Raw genomic sequence first — 20,520 nt, forward strand, 5'->3', positions numbered from 1 at the left:
GTGCGTCCAGAGCGTGCGCCGTGTGTGATGATGATGTGTTGTGCGTCTAGAGCGTGCGCCGTGTGTGATGATGATGTGTTCCGCGTCCAGAGCGTGCGCCGTGTGTGATGATGATGTGTTGTGCGTCTAGAGCGTGCGCCGTGTGTGATGATGATGTGTTGTGCGTCTAGAGCGTGCGCCGTGTGTGATGATGATGTGTTGTGCGTCTAGAGCGTGCGCCGTGTGTGATGATGATGTGTTGTGCGTCTAGAGCGTGCTCCGTGTGTGATGATGATGTGTTGTGCGTCCAGAGCGTGCGCCGTGTGTGATGATGATGTGTTGTGCGTCTAGAGCGTGCGCCGTGTGTGATGATGATGTGTTGTGCGTCTAGAGCGTGCGCCGTGTGTGATGATGATGTGTTGTGCGTCTAGAGCGTGCGCCGTGTGTGATGATGATGTGTTGTGCGTCTAGAGCGTGCTCCGTGTGTGATGATGATGTGTTGTTCGTCTAGAGCGTGCGCCGTGTGTGATGAAGCAGAAGCATCTGGAGGAAGTGTCCGAGCTGAAGAACAGGCTGAAATGGTTTGCCGAAAACCAGGAACTGTTGGATCGAGACGCCGGGCGACTCCGAGCGGCCGCAGAGGAAACACTACGACTCAAAGAACAGGTCAGAAAGTAAACGCGTTCAATTCATGATTAAACCAGGACTAACCAAGGGCTAAACCAGGGCTAAACCAGGGCTAAACCAGGGCTAAACCAAGACTAAACCAAGACTAATCGAAGACTAATCTAAGACTAAACCAGGTCTAAACCAGGACTAAACCAGGACTAAACCAGGACTAACGAAGGGCTCATTCAGGACAATAATGGATCCAAACCGGGACAATAACGGGTCCAAACCAGGACAATAACGGGTCTAAACCAGGACAATAATGGGTCAAAACCAGGACTAACCCACCTCTGATAGATCCTGATCACTGCAGACGAGGAACACTCCACAAAAGCCGCGCTCGTTTGTAAATCACAACTTTTCAAAAAGAAAGCTCAAATCCTCGAGGACTAAATGTTCACTCGCCGCGGCTCTCTCCTCCTCTAACACGAGCCACACATTGATCGATACCCGGATTATCTTTACCGTAGACATAAATAGAAGATAACGTTCCCTTGATGCATTTTTCAGGTTGTGAAGTTGAAGATAGAGGTGACAAACCGGAGCGGTGAGCAGCAGAAGAAAACCAGAGTGCCATCTGCAGACGCCAAGAGGATCCAACACCTGGAGAGACAGGTCCTAACACTCTTACTGTGGAAAGCATACGACCTTTACCCTCTCAGGTTTTTATGATTAATCGAAAAATCTGGCGAAAATGACAGGAAGTGACATCACACCAGGGACACTCCAGTCAAAGTTTATGAAGAATTTACACAAATAAACTACTTATTTGACTAACCCTATTAAACAAAATAAAGTTGCTCGTATATATTTTTATTTTTGTATGTTATTGAGTTTTTGCCCTGTGGTTGTCGGGTAATTTCCTAGCATTACTAACAGGAAGTTAAATTATAAACCATAAACCATTAAGTATTACTCCTCGGCAGACTGAGCATTTGTCCCGTCTAATCAAGATCATTTCAACTGCTCAAATACGTAATTCTTCAGGCTTGGAAGTCTTTGGGGGTTTTTAAACTTTTAATTTTCTTAATATGAAAGGCCAAATTAAAGGCACTCCAAATTAATTTTAAAGGACAATGAGGCTCGAAATAATGCATAATATTTGTCCTTCAAAAGCTGATTCTGCATTAGAACCAGAAGAAGAATCACAAAAAACAGAATTCACAAACATAGGCTCTTAGCAACATAAACATAGGCTCTTAACAACATAAACATAGGCTCTTAACAACATAAACATAGGCTCCTAACAACATAAACATAGGCTCTTGACAACATAAACATAGGCTCTTAACAACATAAACATAGGCTCCTAACAACATAAACATAGGCTCTTAACAACATAAACATAGGCTCCTAACAACATAAACATAGGCTCTTAACAACATAAACATAGGCTCTTAACAACATAAACATAGGCTCTTAACATAAACATAGGCTCTTAACAACATAAACATAGGCTCTTGACAACATAAACATAGGCTCTTAACAACATAAACATAGGCTCCTAAACAACATAAACATAGGCTCTTAACAACATAAACATGGGCTCTTAACAACATAAACATAGGCTCTTGACAACATAAACATAGGCTCCTGACAACATAAACATAGGCTCTTAACAACATAAACATAGGCTCTTGACAACATAAACATAGGCTCTTGACAACATAAACATAGGTTCTTAACAACATAAACATAGGCTCTTAACAACATAAACTAGGCTCTTAACATAAACATAGGCTCTTAACAACATAAACTAGGCTCTTAACAACATAAACATAGGCTCTTAACAACATAAACTAGGCTCTTAACATAAACATAGGCTCTTAACAACATAAACATAGGCTCTTAACAACATAAACATAGGCTCTTAACAACATAAACATAGGCTCTTAACAACATAAACATAGGCTCCTTACAATATAAACATAGGCTCTTAACAACATAAACATAGGCTCTTAACAACATAAACATAGGCTCTTGACAACATAAACATAGGCTCTTGACAACATAAACATAGGCTCTTAACAACATAAACATAGGCTCTTAACATAAACATAGGCTCTTAACAACATAAACATAGGCTCTTGACAACATAAACATAGGCTCTTAACAACATAAACATAGGCTCCTAACAACATAAACATAGGCTCTTAACAACATAAACATGGGCTCTTGACAACATAAACATAGGCTCCTGACAACATAAACATAGGCTCTTAACAACATAAACATAGGCTCTTGACAACATAAACATAGGCTCTTAACAACATAAACATAGGCTCTTAACAACATAAACTAGGCTCTTAACATAAACATAGGCTCTTAACAACATAAACTAGGCTCTTAACAACATAAACATAGGCTCTTAACAACATAAACTAGGCTCTTAACATAAACATAGGCTCTTAACAACATAAACTAGACTCTTAACAACATAAACATAGGCTCTTAACAACATAAACTAGGCTCTTAACAACATAAACTATGGGCTTTTTGTAATGAATGACATTGTTTTACATCCACATAAAGTCTTTACTCTTCTCAGGTGAAGGAGCTGGAGCAGGTTTTACGCAACAGGAACCCAAACTCTCTCCCCGCCCTGATCTTGGCGGCGGCCAGTGCCCGGGACCCGACCTCTGACCTGAGCCGCGTCGCCGCCCTGCTGGAGAGACGGGTCCAGAGGCTGGAGGCGGAGCTGGAGGCCCGCGACGACGAGGCCTGGAGCAGCAGTTTCAGGCCATCAGGGTGCGGCCAAATGCACAAAACGGCGTCAAAGTACTTAGCTAGCTTGTTTGCTAACCCTAACCCACGGGGAGATAAAGGACACTTCAGCTCAACACTTGGACTCGGGAATATCTTATTTAAGGCGGGGAAGGTCATGAGTTCAGCTGTGTGTGATCACGGAGTCTGTAGCTACAGTGTTCCTGTTGTTTATCTGGTTTACTTCATTTTATTGAGGTACAACTAAATATATAGCTGTGTTTGTGGCTTCTACCGTGTATTTGTTATAAGACTGTAGCAGCTCTGTCACAGTTTAACTGTGTTCTGAGCTCTTTCCTAGCATTACTAACAGGAAGTTAAATTATAAACCATAAACCATTAAGTATTACTCCTCGGCAGACTGAGCATTTGTCCCGTCTAATCAAGATCATTTCAACTGCTCAAATACGTAATTCTTCAGGCTTGGAAGTCTTTGGGGGTTTTTAAACTTTTAATTTTCTTAATATGAAAGGCCAAATTAAAGGCACTCCAAATTAATTTTAAAGGACAATGAGGCTCGAAATAATGCATAATATTTGTCCTTCAAAAGCTGATTCTGCATTAGAACCAGAAGAAGAATCACAAAAAACAGAATTCACAAACATAGGCTCTTAGCAACATAAACATAGGCTCTTAACAACATAAACATAGGGCTTTTTGTAATGAATGACATTGTTTTACATCCACATAAAGTCTTTACTCTTCTCAGGTGAAGGAGCTGGAGCAGGTTTTACGCAACAGGAACCCAAACTCTCTCCCCGCCCTGATCTTGGCGGCGGCCAGTGCCCGGGACCCGACCTCTGACCTGAGCCGCGTCGCCGCCCTGCTGGAGAGACGGGTCCAGAGGCTGGAGGCGGAGCTGGAGGCCCGCGACGACGAGGCCTGGAGCAGCAGTTTCAGGCCATCAGGGTGCGGCCAAATGCACAAAACGGCGTCAAAGTACTTAGCTAGCTTGTTTGCTAACCCTAACCCACGGGGAGATAAAGGACACTTCAGCTCAACACTTGGACTCGGGAATATCTTATTTAAGGCGGGGAAGGTCATGAGTTCAGCTGTGTGTGATCACGGAGTCTGTAGCTACAGTGTTCCTGTTGTTTATCTGGTTTACTTCATTTTATTGAGGTACAACTAAATATATAGCTGTGTTTGTGGCTTCTACCGTGTATTTGTTATAAGACTGTAGCAGCTCTGTCACAGTTTAACTGTGTTCTGAGCTCTTACAGTAGAAAACATCTTTACCAAAAACGTTTGTTAGTTCTTTCCTACAATTATATAGGGATCTAAATAGTCATGATTATCGATTACGGTGACCGAGTAATCTTAACATCCTTATATCGTACATAACTTTGCTAATGACGTCCTTTTTAAACCGCTGTTAGTTCAGTCGCAGTGAATCTTCCAGTCGCAACGTCGAAGAGCCTATTGTCATTGTTGACCGGTGTATCTGTGTGTCCGTAGATGCGTTACGAGCAGCGGATCTGCGAGTTGGAGCAGCAGCTGGAGCAGAAACGTCTGAGCAAGCCGGGTCCAGAGCCGGATCCGGCCCGCGGTCAGGGTCCGGTCCCGGTCCAGAGTCTGAGCGAGGAGCTGGAGAGAGAGAGGGACGCTCACCGACAGAAAGAAGCGGCGCTGCAAAACCAGCTCGACGCACTGCAGCAGCAGATGAAACGCAAGGTCAGTGGTAAACGTGGAGCGTTCGTGGAGACTTTGTACCAACAGGACGGAACCAGAATTAAACTAGGACTAAACTAGTACCAACAGGACTAAACTAGGACTAGACTTGTACCAACAGGACTAAACTAGGACTAGACTAGTACCAACAGGACTAAACTAGTACCAACAGGACTAAACTAGGACTAGACTTGTACCAACAGGACTAAACTAGGACTAAACTAGTACCAACAGGACTAAACTAGGACTAGACTTGTACCAACAGGACTAAACTAGGACTAGACTAGTACCAACAGGACTAGACTTGTACCAACAGAACTAAACTAGGACTAGACTAGTACCAACAGGACTAGACTTGTACCAACAGGACTAAACTAGGACTAGACTAGTACCAACAGGACTAGACTTGTACCAACAGGACTAAACTAGGACTAGACTAGTACCAACAGGATTAAACTAGGACTAGACTAGTACCAACAGGACTGAGCCAGACTAAACTAGTATTAGACTAGTACCAGCAGGACCAGGCTGCAAAATAGACGGGGGCCCGGGGCCCGCAAGCAGTTGAATCTCCGATGAGAAGCAAGAAGATGTGCGAAGTGGGCATGTCTGTCAAAACGAAACTTAAGCGATGAAAATGCCCCGAATATGGCCAAATTACTAGTTAAATCTTGATTTTTTTTTCGAGGAGGGGCACGGCGGGCGCCGTCCTATTTCAAACCGCGGGCCCGCCGTGCCCCTCCTCGAAAAAAAAATCAAGATTTAACTAGTAATTTGGCCATATTCGGGGCATTTTCATCGCTTAAGTTTTGTTTTGACAGACATGCCCACTTCGCACATCTTCTTGCTTCTCATTGGCCGAGCGGTCTCCGTGATGTAATATCGATGAAAGCGGGCATCTGATTGGCCGCTGCGTTCGTGTTGCGTTCACGTGTCCTCGGAAATGCCCGGTCTAATTTTCGGGGCAATGTATATATGTTAGTAGTTTATATTGTAGGACGTGATTTCATATATTCCACAAGATCTCCTTGTGTCAAATGCTGTAAACAGTATTTATTTTGTATCTAAGAAATATTATTATAATGAATTAAACAGTTTTAAAGATCATGATCTCTGGTTTATATGATTCAGTATTTGTGCTCTTCATATCAAATAACAGATAAAAGTACTTTAAATTGTTTTACATGCTAATAACGAGGTTTAAAACAACACATTTATCTTGTTCTTATGACGCCGCGATGCCGCGATGAGGCCTGGGCCCCCCAGGCCCCTAACTTTGAAAATCTATTTCTCAGCCTGAGGACTGAACCAGACTAAACTAGTACCAGCAGGACTGAACCAGCGTAAACTAGTGCCAGCAGGACTGAACCAGCGTAAACTAGTGCCAGCAGGACTGAACCAGCGTAAACTAGTGCCAGCAGGACTGAACCGGACTAAACTAGTACCAGCAGGACTGAACCAGACTAAACTAGTACCAGCAGGACTGAACCGGACTAAACTAGTACTAGCAGGACTGAACCAGAGTAAACTAGTACCAGCAGGACTGAACCAGAGTAAACTAGTGCCAGCAGGACTGAACCGGACTAAACTAGTACCAGCAGGACTGAACCAGAGTAAACTAGTGCCAGCAGGACTGAACCAGAGTAAACTAGTGCCAGCAGGACTGAACCGGACTAAACTAGTACCAGCAGTACTGAACCAGAGTAAACTAGTACCAGCAGGACTGAACCGGACTAAACTAGTACCAGCAGGACTGAACCAGAGTAAACTAGTACCAGCAGGACTGAACCGGACTAAACTAGTACCAGCAGGACTGAACCGGAGTAAACTAGTACCAGCAGGACTGAACCGGACTAAACTAGTACCAGCAGGACTGAACCAGACTAAACTAGTACCAGCAGGACTGAACCGGACTAAACTAGTACCAGCAGGACTGAACCAGAGTAAACTAGTGCCAGCAGGACTGAACCGGACTAAACTAGTACCAGCAGGACTGAACCGGACTAAACTAGTAACAGCAGGACTGAACCGGACTAAACTAGTACCAGCAGGACTGAACCAGAGTAAACTAGTGCCAGCAGGACTGAACCGGACTAAACTAGTACCAGCAGTACTGAACCAGAGTAAACTAGTACCAGCAGGACTGAACCGGACTAAACTAGTACCAGCAGGACTGAACCGGACTAAACTAGTACCAGCAGGACTGAACCAGAGTAAACTAGTACCAGCAGGACTGAAGCGGACTAAACTAGTACCAGCAGGACTGAACCGGAGTAAACTAGTACCAGCAGGACTGAACCGGACTAAACTAGTACCAGCAGGACTGAACCGGAGTAAACTAGTACCAGCAGGACTGAACCGGACTAAACTAGTACCAGCAGGACTGAACCAGAGTAAACTAGTGCCAGCAGGACTGAACCAGAGTAAACTAGTACCAGCAGGACTGAACCGGACTAAACTAGTACCAGCAGGACTGAACCAGACTAAACTAGTACCAGCAGGACTGAACCAGACTAAACTAGTACTTCAAACTGACCGCTGTGGTTCCAGGCTCACGTCAGCCCCGGCCGTCACCAGCTCCAGACGGAGGCGGCGCTCGGACTCCGGATCGAGCGCCTGAACCAGGAGCTCTCCACCAAGTCCCGGACCATCCAGGACCTGACCAGGGCCGTGGACCGCCTGCAGAGGGAGAGGCGGGGCACGGAAACGTTCCCCGCTCTGAGCGCGTGTGACAAAACGTACCAGCCTACAGAGTTCAGAGTGACACGTGACCTTTAAGCCTTCTTCACACACACAGCTGTGACCTCCAGAGAAAAGAGTACTACGCAGACTAAAAAGTAGTTTCAGGCTCAGGGAGTCGTGCAGTGTTGACTTGTGGGTCGCGTGAACGTTGGATATTTTACCCAAATCCCTACTAACCCTATTGTAGAGCATATTTTAGACCCAGACTTTTCCCTCGTTCTCCACTTAAACCAACGAAGTTCACGCTGGACCAGAAGTGCCAATCATGTGTACAACGAATGAGGTCAAAAGGGCCAAGACAATTGTATTTTGTTCTTTCCCCTTTTCTTTCCTTTTCTTTTCTTTTAAATTAGTTCAGTGCATATTAATCAACGTTTTTCAGCAACAGCTTCAACATAAACGTTCCAGAGTTTGCGCTAAAGCTTAAGTTAATCCGTTCATCCTGAGGCAGGTTAAAAATCTGTAAATATTATAAGACATTAAAGATTAAACCTGATACACAGAGACACAGTTAGTCCACAAATCTGAGATCATTTACAATAACTCTAATCTGATTCTGAAATACTTAAACTGGTCAAATCTGCACAGAAACCTCTGAACAGCAGGGGGCACCCGCCTAAATCTAGATCATTTGACATGTTTCACTTGTTTTCTTTTTTTTTTTTTTTTTTCTTCTTTCTTTTTTTTTAGAAAGGCTTTTGAGGGACAAGAAACTGAACAGAGACTTCTTGGCCAAAATGACAAAAGTTTGCTTGAAATATGTAAATCTGAATCAGAAAAGTCAAAATGTTTGAGTATTTCACTCTGTCGTTTCTTGTGTTTCGTGCATTTGTGTGTTTTGTGCGTTCTGCACATTTATGTCTGTGTTTTGTGCGTTCTGTACATTTGTGTTTTTATTTTGTGCGTTCTGTACATTTATGTCTGTGTTTTGTGCGTTTGGTGCGCACAGACAGCCACATCTCGGAAGTGCAGCAGGAGAACACGGCCCTGAACCTCAAACTGCAGCGGCTTCAGTCGGACTCGGCGCAAGAACGAGACGAACTGAGGACGACGCTGACGCAAACGCTGGAGCAGATCCACAGGTTTAGATCGCATCTCATCCTGCTCCTCACCCTTTGTCAGTTATCAAGGCGCGGGCGGCTTTAATTATCAACTCTTTTACTGATGCCGTTGTGACACAAAACTGTACAAATCAGTCACTTTACGGAGAGGAACCTCTTTTAAAACTCATGAGGTAAATCCTACAATATTCGAGTTGTATTCTGCTTGATTCCTGCACATTTGAGTTCATCCTGTTTTTGTTCTACGACTGGGCCTCAACTCCTCAGAAAATCCCCGTTCTCATCTACCCCCTATCCCCACCCACGTCCCTGTGCTCTGCCGCGTGGAACCGTTTCGGCGATTTAAAAAGGCGTAAAAAAAGATTGAACGTCTGTGTGTCTGTTTCAGGCTGAAGGAGGAGCACGCGCTGCAGCTGTCCTCGGCCCAGGCCCAGAGTCTCCGGGACCAGGCCCAGCTCCGCTCCGCCTTCGCCCTCCAACACTCGGGGTCCGCGGTGGCACAACTGTCCAATCAGCTCCAGGCCCAGCAGGTACCCACGCTCTGTCGCCACATATTTACCTCGTATTGAGGAGGAGGGCCGAGGAGGAGGAGGGCCGAGGAGGAGGGCAGAGGAGGAGGAGGGCAGAGGAGGAGGAGGAGGACAGAGGAGGAGGAGGAGGAGGGCCGAGGAGGAGGGTTGTTGACCCGCTGTGTGTCCAGGTCCTGGTGCAGCAGCTCCAGGAGCACCTGGAGGAGGCTCAGGGCTGGAGACGAGCGCTGAACGTGAGCCGGGGCAGAGAGGAGGTGCTGCAGGCCCAGGTGAGGAGGGACCGACTTTCTGACTTCATTTACTGTATTTGTACCTGTTGTACATACACATTATAGTTTTACACCGATCGAGCAGGTATTTGTGGAGAAAACTTTGAAAAATCTGTTGAAAATGACAGGAAGTGACATCACACCAGGGACACTCATACAGGAAGTGACATCACACCAGGGACACTCATACAGGAAGTGTCATCACACCAGGGACACTCATACAGGAAGTGTCATCACACCAGGGACACTCATACAGGAAGTGTCATCACACCAGGGACACTCATACAGGAAGTGTCATCACACCAGGGACACTCATACAGGAAGTGACATCACACCAGGGACTCTCATACAGGAAGTGACATCACTCCAGTCAAAGTTTATGCAGAATTTACATTTCTCTAAACATTAATTCAACAAAATAAAGTTGCGCTCATATATTTTTATTAGGGCTGGGCAAGTTAACGCGTTATTATCGCGTTAACTCATCACTTATTTAACGCGATCAATTATTTTAACGCGCATTAACGCAGGTCGGATTCCCCTGGTCCGCACCAATTCTAAAGCCTCGTACAAACCGCTGCGGATGAATCGCGCCCGACGCAGAATTTGAGCGCGTGTACATTTGAAAGACAAATGCACCGGACGTGCGTTCTCGACGCGCCGGACTATGTCCGTAGAATACACTCGGCAGCAGACGTACGTCCGAGTCGTCCTGCACATGCTCAGTGGAGGAGTTGTGCTGCGTTGCTTTTCTCGTGGTGTAAATGGAGTTTAATGGCAGATCATGGCTTTGGTTTATTAACTTTACAAAGTCAGCTGCTAGGCGCCAGCCGAGTCAACCCGCCAGGGGCCCGCGTGAGCAGGTCCCGACGGGCGCCGTAGCTGTGGAGATCTGCGAGAAGAGCCCAGCGGGCGTCTTTATCAGCTGAAAACGTGAATAATCTGGTGCCTTAGCAACTGGCTTAGTGCAGAGGAGTAAAAAAACACCCAGTTTTAGGAATCTACAAACTTTTCTGGTTCTTTTCAATGCCCTGGCAGTGGCAATAAGCTTTAGTTTTGTGTTTGATAACATTGTTTAAGTTAAAATATACACAATGTGTTCATTTTTATTTAACTGGGTGTTTGTTTGCACAACTAATGTTATGTAATACACCCAGTATGTTACCTGCCCCACCAGAAACAACAGAACATTGGACTTGTTTTTTGCCAACACCAAAGAGGCTTATTCTTCTTCCCCCCTCCCTCCCCTGGGCAGCTCGGACCACAACCTTGTACATCTGAGGCCTGTGTATGAACCCATCGTGCGCAGGCAGCCTGTGGTGTCCCGTGAGGTGAGGATGTGGTCTGCTGAGAGCGAGGAGGCTCTGAGGGACTGCTTCAGCACCACTGTCTGGACTGAGCTCTATGGCCCACATGGGAAGGACATTAACACCATCACAGAGTGCATCACGGACTACATCAACTTCTGTTTTGAGAACATTGTTCCCTCCCGGACGGTGCGGTGTTTTCCAAACAACAAGCCATGGATCACCCGTGAACTGAAGGCTTTGCTGAAGGAGAAAAAGAGAGCCTTCAGGTCAGGGAACAAGGAGGAGCTGAGGACTGTGCAGAAGGAGCTGAGGAGGAAGATCAGGCAGGCTGAGGCCGGCTACAAGAGGAGGATGGAGGAGCAGCTGCAGCAGAAGAACATTCAGGGAGTGTGGAGGAGCCTGAAAACCATCTCGGGCTTTAAAATCCCCCCTGCCCAGACAGAGGGGAATCTACAGTGGGTGAATGATTTAAATGCTCACTTCTTGAGATTTGATCGGTCACCCGCCCCTCCCCCTGCACAGCTGCATGCTCCCTCTTCCACAGCTGGACAATGCCCTGCATCTGTTCCTCTTCATTTCTCCGCCCCGGACCATCAGCTCCCCACTTCGCCTGGACGCACCCATCCCCCCAGCACACAGTCCCCCTGCCAACCACTGACTGTCACAGCAGCACAGGTGAGGAGTGAGCTGAAGAGGATTAAAGTGAGGAAGGCAGCAGGACCTGACGGCATCAGCCCCAGGCTCCTTAAGTCCTGCGCAGATGAACTGTGTGGAGTTATGGAGCATGTCTTCAACATGAGCCTGAAGCTGAGGGTGGTACCACAGGTCTGGAAGACCTCCTGTCTGGTACCTGTGCCCAGACACCGCGCCCCAAAGACCTCAACAGCTTCAGGCCAGTGGCTCTCACGTCCCACCTGATGAAGACACTGGAGCGGCTGGTCCTGGACCACCTCCGCTCCACCGTGAGCTCAGCCATGGACCCGCTGCAGTTTGCATATCGGCCTGGCATCGGAGTGGAGGACGCCGTCATCTCCCTGCTGCACCGCTCTCTCTCTCACCTGGAAAAGCCTGGCAGCTCTGTGAGGATTCTGTTCTTCGATCTTTCCAGCGCCTTCAACACCATCAGCCGCTGCTCCTGAGGGACAAGCTGGAGACGGCTGTAGAGTATGACCTGGCAGAGTGGATCCTGGACTACCTCACAGACCGACCCCAGTTTGTGAGAGCCCGGGACTGTGTGTCTGACACTCGGACCTGCAGTGTGGGGGCGCCCCAGGGCACTGTCCTCGCGCCCTTTCTCTTCACCCTTTACACTGCAGACTTCAGACATGACACGGACAGCTGTGTCCTGCAGAAGTTCTCTGACGACTCTGCCATCATCGGACTCATCACGGACGACGATGACGCAGAGTACAGAGGACTGGCGCAGGACTTTGTGGACTGGTGTCAGCGGAACCACCTCCTCATCAACGCGGGGAAGACCAAGGAGATGGTGGTGGATTTCCGCAGACGCCACCCCACTGCCCCCTCACCAGTGAACATCCAGGGACGGGACATTGAGAGAGTGGACTCATACAAGTACCTGGGTGTTCATCTGAACCACAAACTGGACTGGACTCATAACACAGACGCACTGTACAGGAAGAGCCAGAGTCGGCTCTACCTCCTGAGGAGACTCAGGTCTTTTGGAGTGACAGGGCCACTCCTGAAGACCTTCTAAGACTCTGTGGTGGCATCAGGCATGTGGCCTGCTGGAGCAGCAGCATCACAGAGAGGGAGAGGAAGAGGCTGGACAGAGTCATCAAGAAGTCCAGCTCTGTCCTGGGCTGTGCTCTGGACTCGGTGCAGGAGGTGGGGGACAGAAGGGTCCTGGCTAGATTCACATCTATGCTGGACCATGAGTGTCACCCCATGCACGACGCCGTCGTGACACATATTCATGTGCAATTACTGTCGTGATCACATGCAATGGTATTTATGTATTTATTTATTTAATTTATTTTTTTCTATGGGAGTTTTTGTTTATAGGAGATCTTCTACTGAAAGTGTTTTTCAAACTTCCTATAAGTGATCTGTTCTTTTCTTCTGTATCTACCTCTGTATCTTCCTGCGTTGCACCAATGAAATTTCCCCATGTGAGACAATAAAGGAATATCTTATCTTATCTTATGGCGCTTTAGTGTCAAGTTCTAAGAATTTACAAACTGTACTGAAGTGTTTTCTGGTTTAGGGACATTTGGTACTAGACTGGTTCTGCTGCTCCTAAAATGTGTTTTGAGTGTCTAATGTTCAATGAGATTACAATGTTTCTGACGTTACCTCTGAAGTGGCCTGTTCATCTTTAATGATTGTGGCTCAGGATTTTGTGGCAAGTGAATACTTATTATTTTATTTAACTACTACTGAATAAAAATGCTGATGCACTTTACACTTCTTTTGAATCAATTTTGAATTTTGCGCGTAAAAATGCGATTAATCGTGATTAATCAGGGAAATAATGCGATTAATCGCGATTACAAATTTCAATCGTTGCCCAGCCCTAGTTTTTATATGTCAAAAAACAAGCTGACATTAGATGAGTTTTTGCCCAGTGTTTGCTGGGTAATTTCCAACTGTGATGTCATCCATTACAAACAGGAAGTGAAATTATAAACCTTCAAAATGTGCTCTTCTGCGATCATAACATTTGTATAGATTTTTTGCAACATTCAAAACATTTGGATCTTAACCTGTAACCATCCACCTATTTTGCCCTGTGCACAATGGTTGGAGCCAAATGGCATTGCTTATTAAAAGAGGATCTTACAGCCCACATGCAAGTGTGATGCATCATTAGAAAGCTTAGGCCTTTTAGTTTCTGCAGATGTGCACATGAACACTGTCAGGGCTTCAGAGCTTACACTACAGAAGCCAAAACACAAACAAAACATCCTTTTGAGCATGACATACTTCATTGTGTGCATATGTTGTTCACTGTACATGATGTTTATCTTGTTGACAACAACTGTGTAAAGTTTCAGATCTCTGGGAACAGGCATTTTGGTGCTGTTGACCTTTTTGTATCAAAAAGTATATTCGGAACAAGTGATCCAAATATGTGCCAACTTTGCCAAACTGTTTTATTACAATTTTAGCTCCTCTATGATCATAAAACATACATTTGGATGTTTTGTAGGCCACTAATACCTATTATAACTGCTAAAAACAATGTATATGAAAATGTGTAAATATGAGTTTACCCATGAATTTCGCATATAGAGGTTAAAAAAATTATATATATAATATTTTTGTTTTATTTTTGTTTAGGTATAACAATACATATAGCTAACAAAATGTGCGTCCAAAAGGCTAATAAAATCAGAAAACGTTATGCATAAAATTTAGTCGCCTCCTGCCCAAAAATCTGGCTCTTTACAGCCTTTACGCACGAGGATACAGATGATTCTGTGTGAATAAACTCTAAGTCCCGCCCACCTTTCTAAAGCTATTCTTATTGGCTAGAATAATATGTCAAAGTCTGCTACGTCACCGCTAGCATTAGCTAAGGGCTAAAAACAAGATGCATGCTCGAGTCGGAAGCGGCGCATTTTTTTTGCGGCGGCTGTAAAAAACAAACCCGTGTACAGAAAAATTGGTGGATGGTCTCATCCTGTAGCTAACAGTCTGAAGAAAAGATCGATGCCAAACACCATCTTGTAAGTCAAACAGGTCATTTGTCATGGACGGAGAAATGCGCCGGGCGAGCCTTCATCCTGAATATCATCAGAGAAGAAAACTTTGTTTACTTGACAATATCTCGAAATCGGAAAACTTCAGGAAAAATGCAAGTGGATATTGTTTTTCTATTGATCCTTATGGACAGACTGAGCAGAAGAATGTACAGATTGAACAGCAAACAGGTAGGACATGCGTTTGTAAAAGTTGAGACTTTCTCACAAACTATTGGCAATTGCTTCTTGGGGCATATGTGACTGAACGTGGCCAATCCAGTTACATGTCTACATGTCTAAGACATTTTGAGTTATTCACAGATTCTGAAAGTGTGAATTCAAAGCTATCCAATGATGTCTCACTCATGTAGATCTGATAATATTTAAGTAAGTTGTGGTCATTTGAATGTATACAACTCTCAAAACCTTTCACTGAGAAAACGGCTTCCAAAGTTTCTCACCGGAGTGAGCCCAGAGTCACAGGGGGGCTCATTTGCATCTCATTGAGATAAGCCCTCCCCCCTGTCACACTGACACCACCTTCCCCCTACAGCTGTCACTGAAGACTCAAGAGGAGTGTTGTTATTGATGGTAACTGGACTTGAATCAGAATTAGAAGTTACTATATTAAAATGGAAATACTTGGATTACAAAAGGCCCTGAATAGAATCAAAGAATCAGAATGAGAATAGGGTTCATTGCATTTGTCGATAAACATAATTCACAGGTGATTCAGTGCACCAACAATGGTGCACTGAATGATTCAACACAAACAACAAAAGATAAGATAAGAACCTTTAATGTTACAACGCAGTAGATACAGGGGGAAAGGACAGTAACTTATAGGAAGTTTAAAAAACACTCTTAATAGAAGAACTCTTATAAACCGATGCCAGGGCCAGGTATACGAACTGCAACGGGTCCATGGCTTTGAATATATGAGATAATAGATATGATATGTACACCACCAGAGTCCAATTACATCAGAGATCACATCCTCATCCTCTTCTTCGTCTGTGCACTCTTCTGTGCTGTGACTCTCGGCTCTTGGCATCAAAGCTGTAAACAAATAACAGGACATTTAAGAAATGGCTAACTATTTCACATAAAACACTCATTAACTATTTATTTTTTTAACACAATGTGAGAGTTTCAATATAAATACCTGAAGTGCTGATAACTCTTGATCTTTGGAAGCCGTCTGAAGAAGGGACTCAGATGCTTCTGCCAGTCCAAGTTCTTGACAAACACTTTGCCATCCGCCGTTCCAACAAGCTGTGGGATATTGAGGTGAGACTCAGGAGAGCTGTTTTCCACTACCTGATGACAAGGGCGACACTGTAAAAAAAATGAGAACAGAAGAAACATATCTTAAGCAGAGAGCAGCACTGAAGTTTTGCCAGGCTAATGTTTACACATTACAGTAGTCAAATAATATAAACTAACCTCAGCGATGTCTTCCAAAGTGTCAACCCTGGTCTTCATGTATGCTCGCTTGATAATCTGATGATCTGTGCGTGGCCTGCAGCTTCTGATGTGTGGGAGAAGCTGTTTCCACAGTGATCTGAAGCTTGATGTACAAACTGCAGGCTCACCTGAAAAACAGATGTTGCTTATGGTTAATTATACTCTAATCATTAAAACACAAAAATCACCAAAATAATGTTTTACACTTACCACGCTCCTTAGCAGACTTCACGTAGAGACAGGTCATGTCAGTCAGGGTGTCTTTGCCAATTCTGAAAAGGGGGATAAAAGGATTAGGGTTAACAGTAATATGGGAATAACACGCTTCACAGATAACAGTTCACATTGTGACGTTAACGGTGTATTTAAGATGCAAAACGCGGAGATATTGGGACATCTGCCATCGGCTAGCGATGCTAGCTAGCTCACTTGAGATAACACGGCTCGTAAAAGCAAAACACTTGCAGAACAGCACACCAAAACATAAACATACACTCGAGTTTAAAACCGGCACACATTAAAGTGATTAAAAGCGGGTGTTTTAGTCGCAAAGCTTTCCTGGTTCAGCCATCCTGTTGTCTCTCCCAACACCGTGCACAGAGAGACACACAGGAAGCTGATAATGGCCAGGCAAGCGCGTGATTGGTTCGAGTGACGCAGTGCGTAAGCCACGTGACCAGAAGTGGTATCGGGAGTTGTAGTTTTTTTCTCTTCCCTCGCCGAAAAATAACCCATAACATAGCAAAGTTTAGCTTACAACTTAGCTCCGAATAGCTGCGTTTAGCTCCGGGCCTAACAGCCGGTTTAGCACCATAAAACAGACACAAAGCACGACCCACGGGTCAAGAAATACTACATAAGTATATAATTTGTACAGACAAAAAGCCGAAAAATAACCCGATAACATAGCAAAGTTTAGCTTACAACTTAGCTCCGAATAGCTGCGTTTAGCTCCGGGCTGTGGGGGTAAAAGCCGGTTTAGCACCATAAAACAGACACAAAGCACGACCCACACAACCCACGGGCCAACCCACGCCGAAAAATAACCCGATAACATGGTGATAACAGCAAGTAGTCACATTAAGCCTGTATTGCAGAGTGCACTGAAGCAACATGTTAGCTTAGCATTAGCTCCACCGGAGCAGACAAGTAAGATTCTAAAGTGATCACGAGACCGCCTTAAAACACAGCGTTAAAGCAATAATTTAGTAGTAAAGTAAAAGTGTACCTGAGTAAACAGTTCCGTTGCAATGTAGTCCAGGAAATGTAAGCTCTGAAGACTGTGCTCTGCAGATGGTCTGGAGTAATGAGAGAAGCACACAGGGCACGCAGAGCACGCAGCTGTAGCCATGCGGATCACAGCTGATTGGTGGAAAATGTAAACAACACGTTGGCTAGAAAAAGGTGACGCCCCCCAGGAGAGCAGGAAAAAGACCCGAAAACTCCACATTTTTAACAGCTTAATGTATACGTTTAAGACAACCAATAGTGTTATCTGAAGCACACAGGGGCTTATTCATAACTTCAACTAGCACATTCTGCAAAAAAATGAAAATCACAAATTTGGGGGGAAAAAAGTAAAATGCTGTTTTTCTCAGTTTCACCGAGGCCGACTTGGTCCGACAATTGCTGTGGCGAGTCACATATTATTCAATGTGAACCCGAACCCCGAAAATAAGAGTGATGATGTTTGAGATACGGAAAATGCGCAATACGAAAAATATCACAAAAAATGAAAGGATTTAGGTTGTCGATAGCGTATCGTTTCTATTGAAGACTGATTTTCTGGACTATATGTGGCACCAGCAAAAAAATACATAATAGAGAAGAAAAAACTTAAGTCGCATTTTTGGGGGAAATTTATTTTGATAAACTCCAAGACCAAGAACAGACATTTTATCTTTTACACAATTTAAAATAATAACAGATGAGAGAACATGGTGAATAGGTGTACGTATGCTAACGCTAACACCTTCAGCAACATGACGCACAGACAGAACTGTGGTAAGTGTCTGGTATGTTAACGTAACATATTAACAGTTATTCAGATAACTATAGCATAAAGAACATGCTAACAAGTTTACCAAAGCATCAGTTTTACCCCAAATCACTAAATCCATTGAATTCTTCTTCCTCTGTGTCACTTCTAAACAACTCCACAAACTCCAGAGGAAGAGGAAGTGCAGATTCTTCTTCTGTGTCGCTTAGAGCCTAGAGCGCCCTCTTGTGGTTGCCGGTGTGAAAATAACAAATAATATCACATATAAGTTGCTCTGGAGTATAAGTCGCACCCCAAAACTATGAAAAAAGGTGCGACTTGTAGTCCAGAAAATACGGTACATTTAAATGACCATCACAGAGTGACAAGTGTTGATGTAGTTTTATGTTCACGTTTGCGCTGCAGCTGTCTCGGTGTCTGGAGGAGCTGAAGGAGGCGGGGGAGGAGCTGAAGGAGGCGCGGGAGGAGCTGAAGGAGGCGGGGGAGGAGCTGAAGGAGGCGCGGGAGGATCTGAAGGAGGCGCGGGGCGGTCAGAGTCCTGAGGTGAAGCTGCTCTGGAGTCTGGAGAGGAAAGTCCTGAACATGGAGACGAGACAACAGCAGCGCCACAGAGACCTGCAGCAGGTTTGGACATGTTCAGATAAATGCACTCTTTCTGCGCCGCTGCACGTTTAAGAAAGATTATTTTTGTCAAAGCATCAAAATTCAGCTGTTCAGTTACATCTGTTTATCTGTGTAACGTTATGTGAATGTTCAGCTCAATCGTTTATTACGTTTACTGCAAACGGGAAAAGTATTCTGGACCTTTTGACTAAAATACAACTAAAATGATGCATCTTTCCCTCCTCTGACCCCGCCCCCACTAAACCACCCCTTCTTGCCCCGCCCCTCTAAACCACCCGTTCTCTACCCGCCCTTCTCGCTACGCCCCTCTAAACCTTCTCGCCTCGCCCCTTCTCGCCCCTCCCCTTCTTGCCTCACTCCTTCTCGCCCCTCCCCTTCTTGCCCCTACCCTTCTTGCCCCTACCCTTCTCGCCCCTGCCCTTCTCGCCCCTGCCCTTCTCGCCCCTGCCCTTCTCGCCCCTCCCCTTCTCGCTCCTCCCCTTCTCGCCCCGCCCCTTCCCGCGGCAGCTGCAGGCGGTCGGTGCAGCTCTGCCAGGGGGCGTGGCCCTGCAGGTGGAGCTGGAAAAGTGGAAGTGTTTGGCTCAGAACAAAAGCCGTGAGCTGGAGCGGTTCAGGCTGGAGCTGGACTCCATCCTGGACATCATCCGACACCTGCAGAAACAAGGCGTGGTCCTGCCGGGCCCCGGGCCGCTCCAGACCGCTTTACACACCACGTGAACACAAACACGGAGGACCGCTTTACACACCACGTGAACACAAACATGGAGGACCGCTTTACACACCACATGGACATAAACATGGAGGACCGCTTTACACACCATGTGAACACAAACACGGAGGACCGCTTTACACACCACGTGAACACAAACACGGAGGACCGCTTTACACACCACGTGAACACAAACACGGAGGACCGCTTTACACACCACATGAACACAAACATGGAGGACCGCTTTACACACCACGTGAACACAAACATGGAGGACCGCTTTACACACCACGTGAACACAAACATGGAGGACCGCTTTACACACCACGTGAACACAAACACGGAGGACCGCTTTACACACCACGTGAACACAAACATGGAGGACCGCTTTACACACCACGTGAACACAAACACGGAGGGCCGCTTTACACACCACGTGAACACAAACATGGAGGACCGCTTTACACACCACGTGAACACAAACATGGAGGACCGCTTTACACACCACGTGAACACAAACACGGAGGACCGCTTTACACACCATGTGAACACAAACATGGAGGACCGCTTTAGACACCACGTGAACACAAACATGGAGGCCGAACATCACAACTCTTTCACTCCATCTCGACATGTACGTGATGAAGCTCCTCTGTGTTTTTAAAGCCCCTTCACGTCACCAGACTGATTCTAACTATTTTTCTACTTCATTTTTAGTAGTTTTTTTTAGCCTGATTCAAACGGATTCCCTCCTCAGTCAAGTTATTATAATTAAATCATTCTTTTCTGACGAGCCTGGACCAGATTTATTTGGCTTTTTCGTGAGTAAGATCCAGAACACTTTTGGCTGGTTCAGATTTATGTTTTTACTGGACTCTGATCAGTTGAAATGTTTTAAATAATTACAGGCTAAAGACTCTGTTCTTTTTATATTCAGAGGCAACTGTTGTTGTGATTTTGGGCCTTACAAAAATAAATTGATTTGATATTCCGGAGGCATCTTTGTTCCACGTGTTGTGA

At 45.3% G+C, this 20,520-nt stretch overlaps 1 protein-coding gene across 1 annotated transcript; it reads left to right on the top strand.

The window, feature by feature from the left end:
- The first annotated feature begins 495 nt into the window (after positions 1 to 495).
- LOC140374568 (centrosomal protein of 162 kDa-like) lies at positions 496 to 19,517 on the top strand. The gene is made up of 12 exons (XM_072461503.1): positions 496 to 645; positions 1,159 to 1,263; positions 3,197 to 3,396; positions 4,105 to 4,193; positions 4,244 to 4,320; positions 4,870 to 5,085; positions 7,633 to 7,849; positions 8,774 to 8,906; positions 9,274 to 9,415; positions 9,586 to 9,684; positions 18,657 to 18,791; positions 19,299 to 19,517. The coding sequence occupies exons 1-12, from the start codon at positions 508 to 510 to the stop codon at positions 19,506 to 19,508; spliced, it is 1,761 nt and encodes a 586-aa protein (XP_072317604.1). The 5' UTR covers positions 496 to 507; the 3' UTR covers positions 19,509 to 19,517.
- The last annotated feature ends 1,003 nt before the right edge of the window (positions 19,518 to 20,520 follow it).

The sequence above is a fragment of the Eucyclogobius newberryi genome, unplaced genomic scaffold, assembly GCF_026437365.1.
Source record: "Eucyclogobius newberryi isolate DKJ021-1_F unplaced genomic scaffold, fEucNew1.0.hap1 SCAF_3, whole genome shotgun sequence".
NCBI classification, from domain to species: domain Eukaryota; kingdom Metazoa; phylum Chordata; class Actinopteri; order Gobiiformes; family Gobiidae; genus Eucyclogobius; species Eucyclogobius newberryi.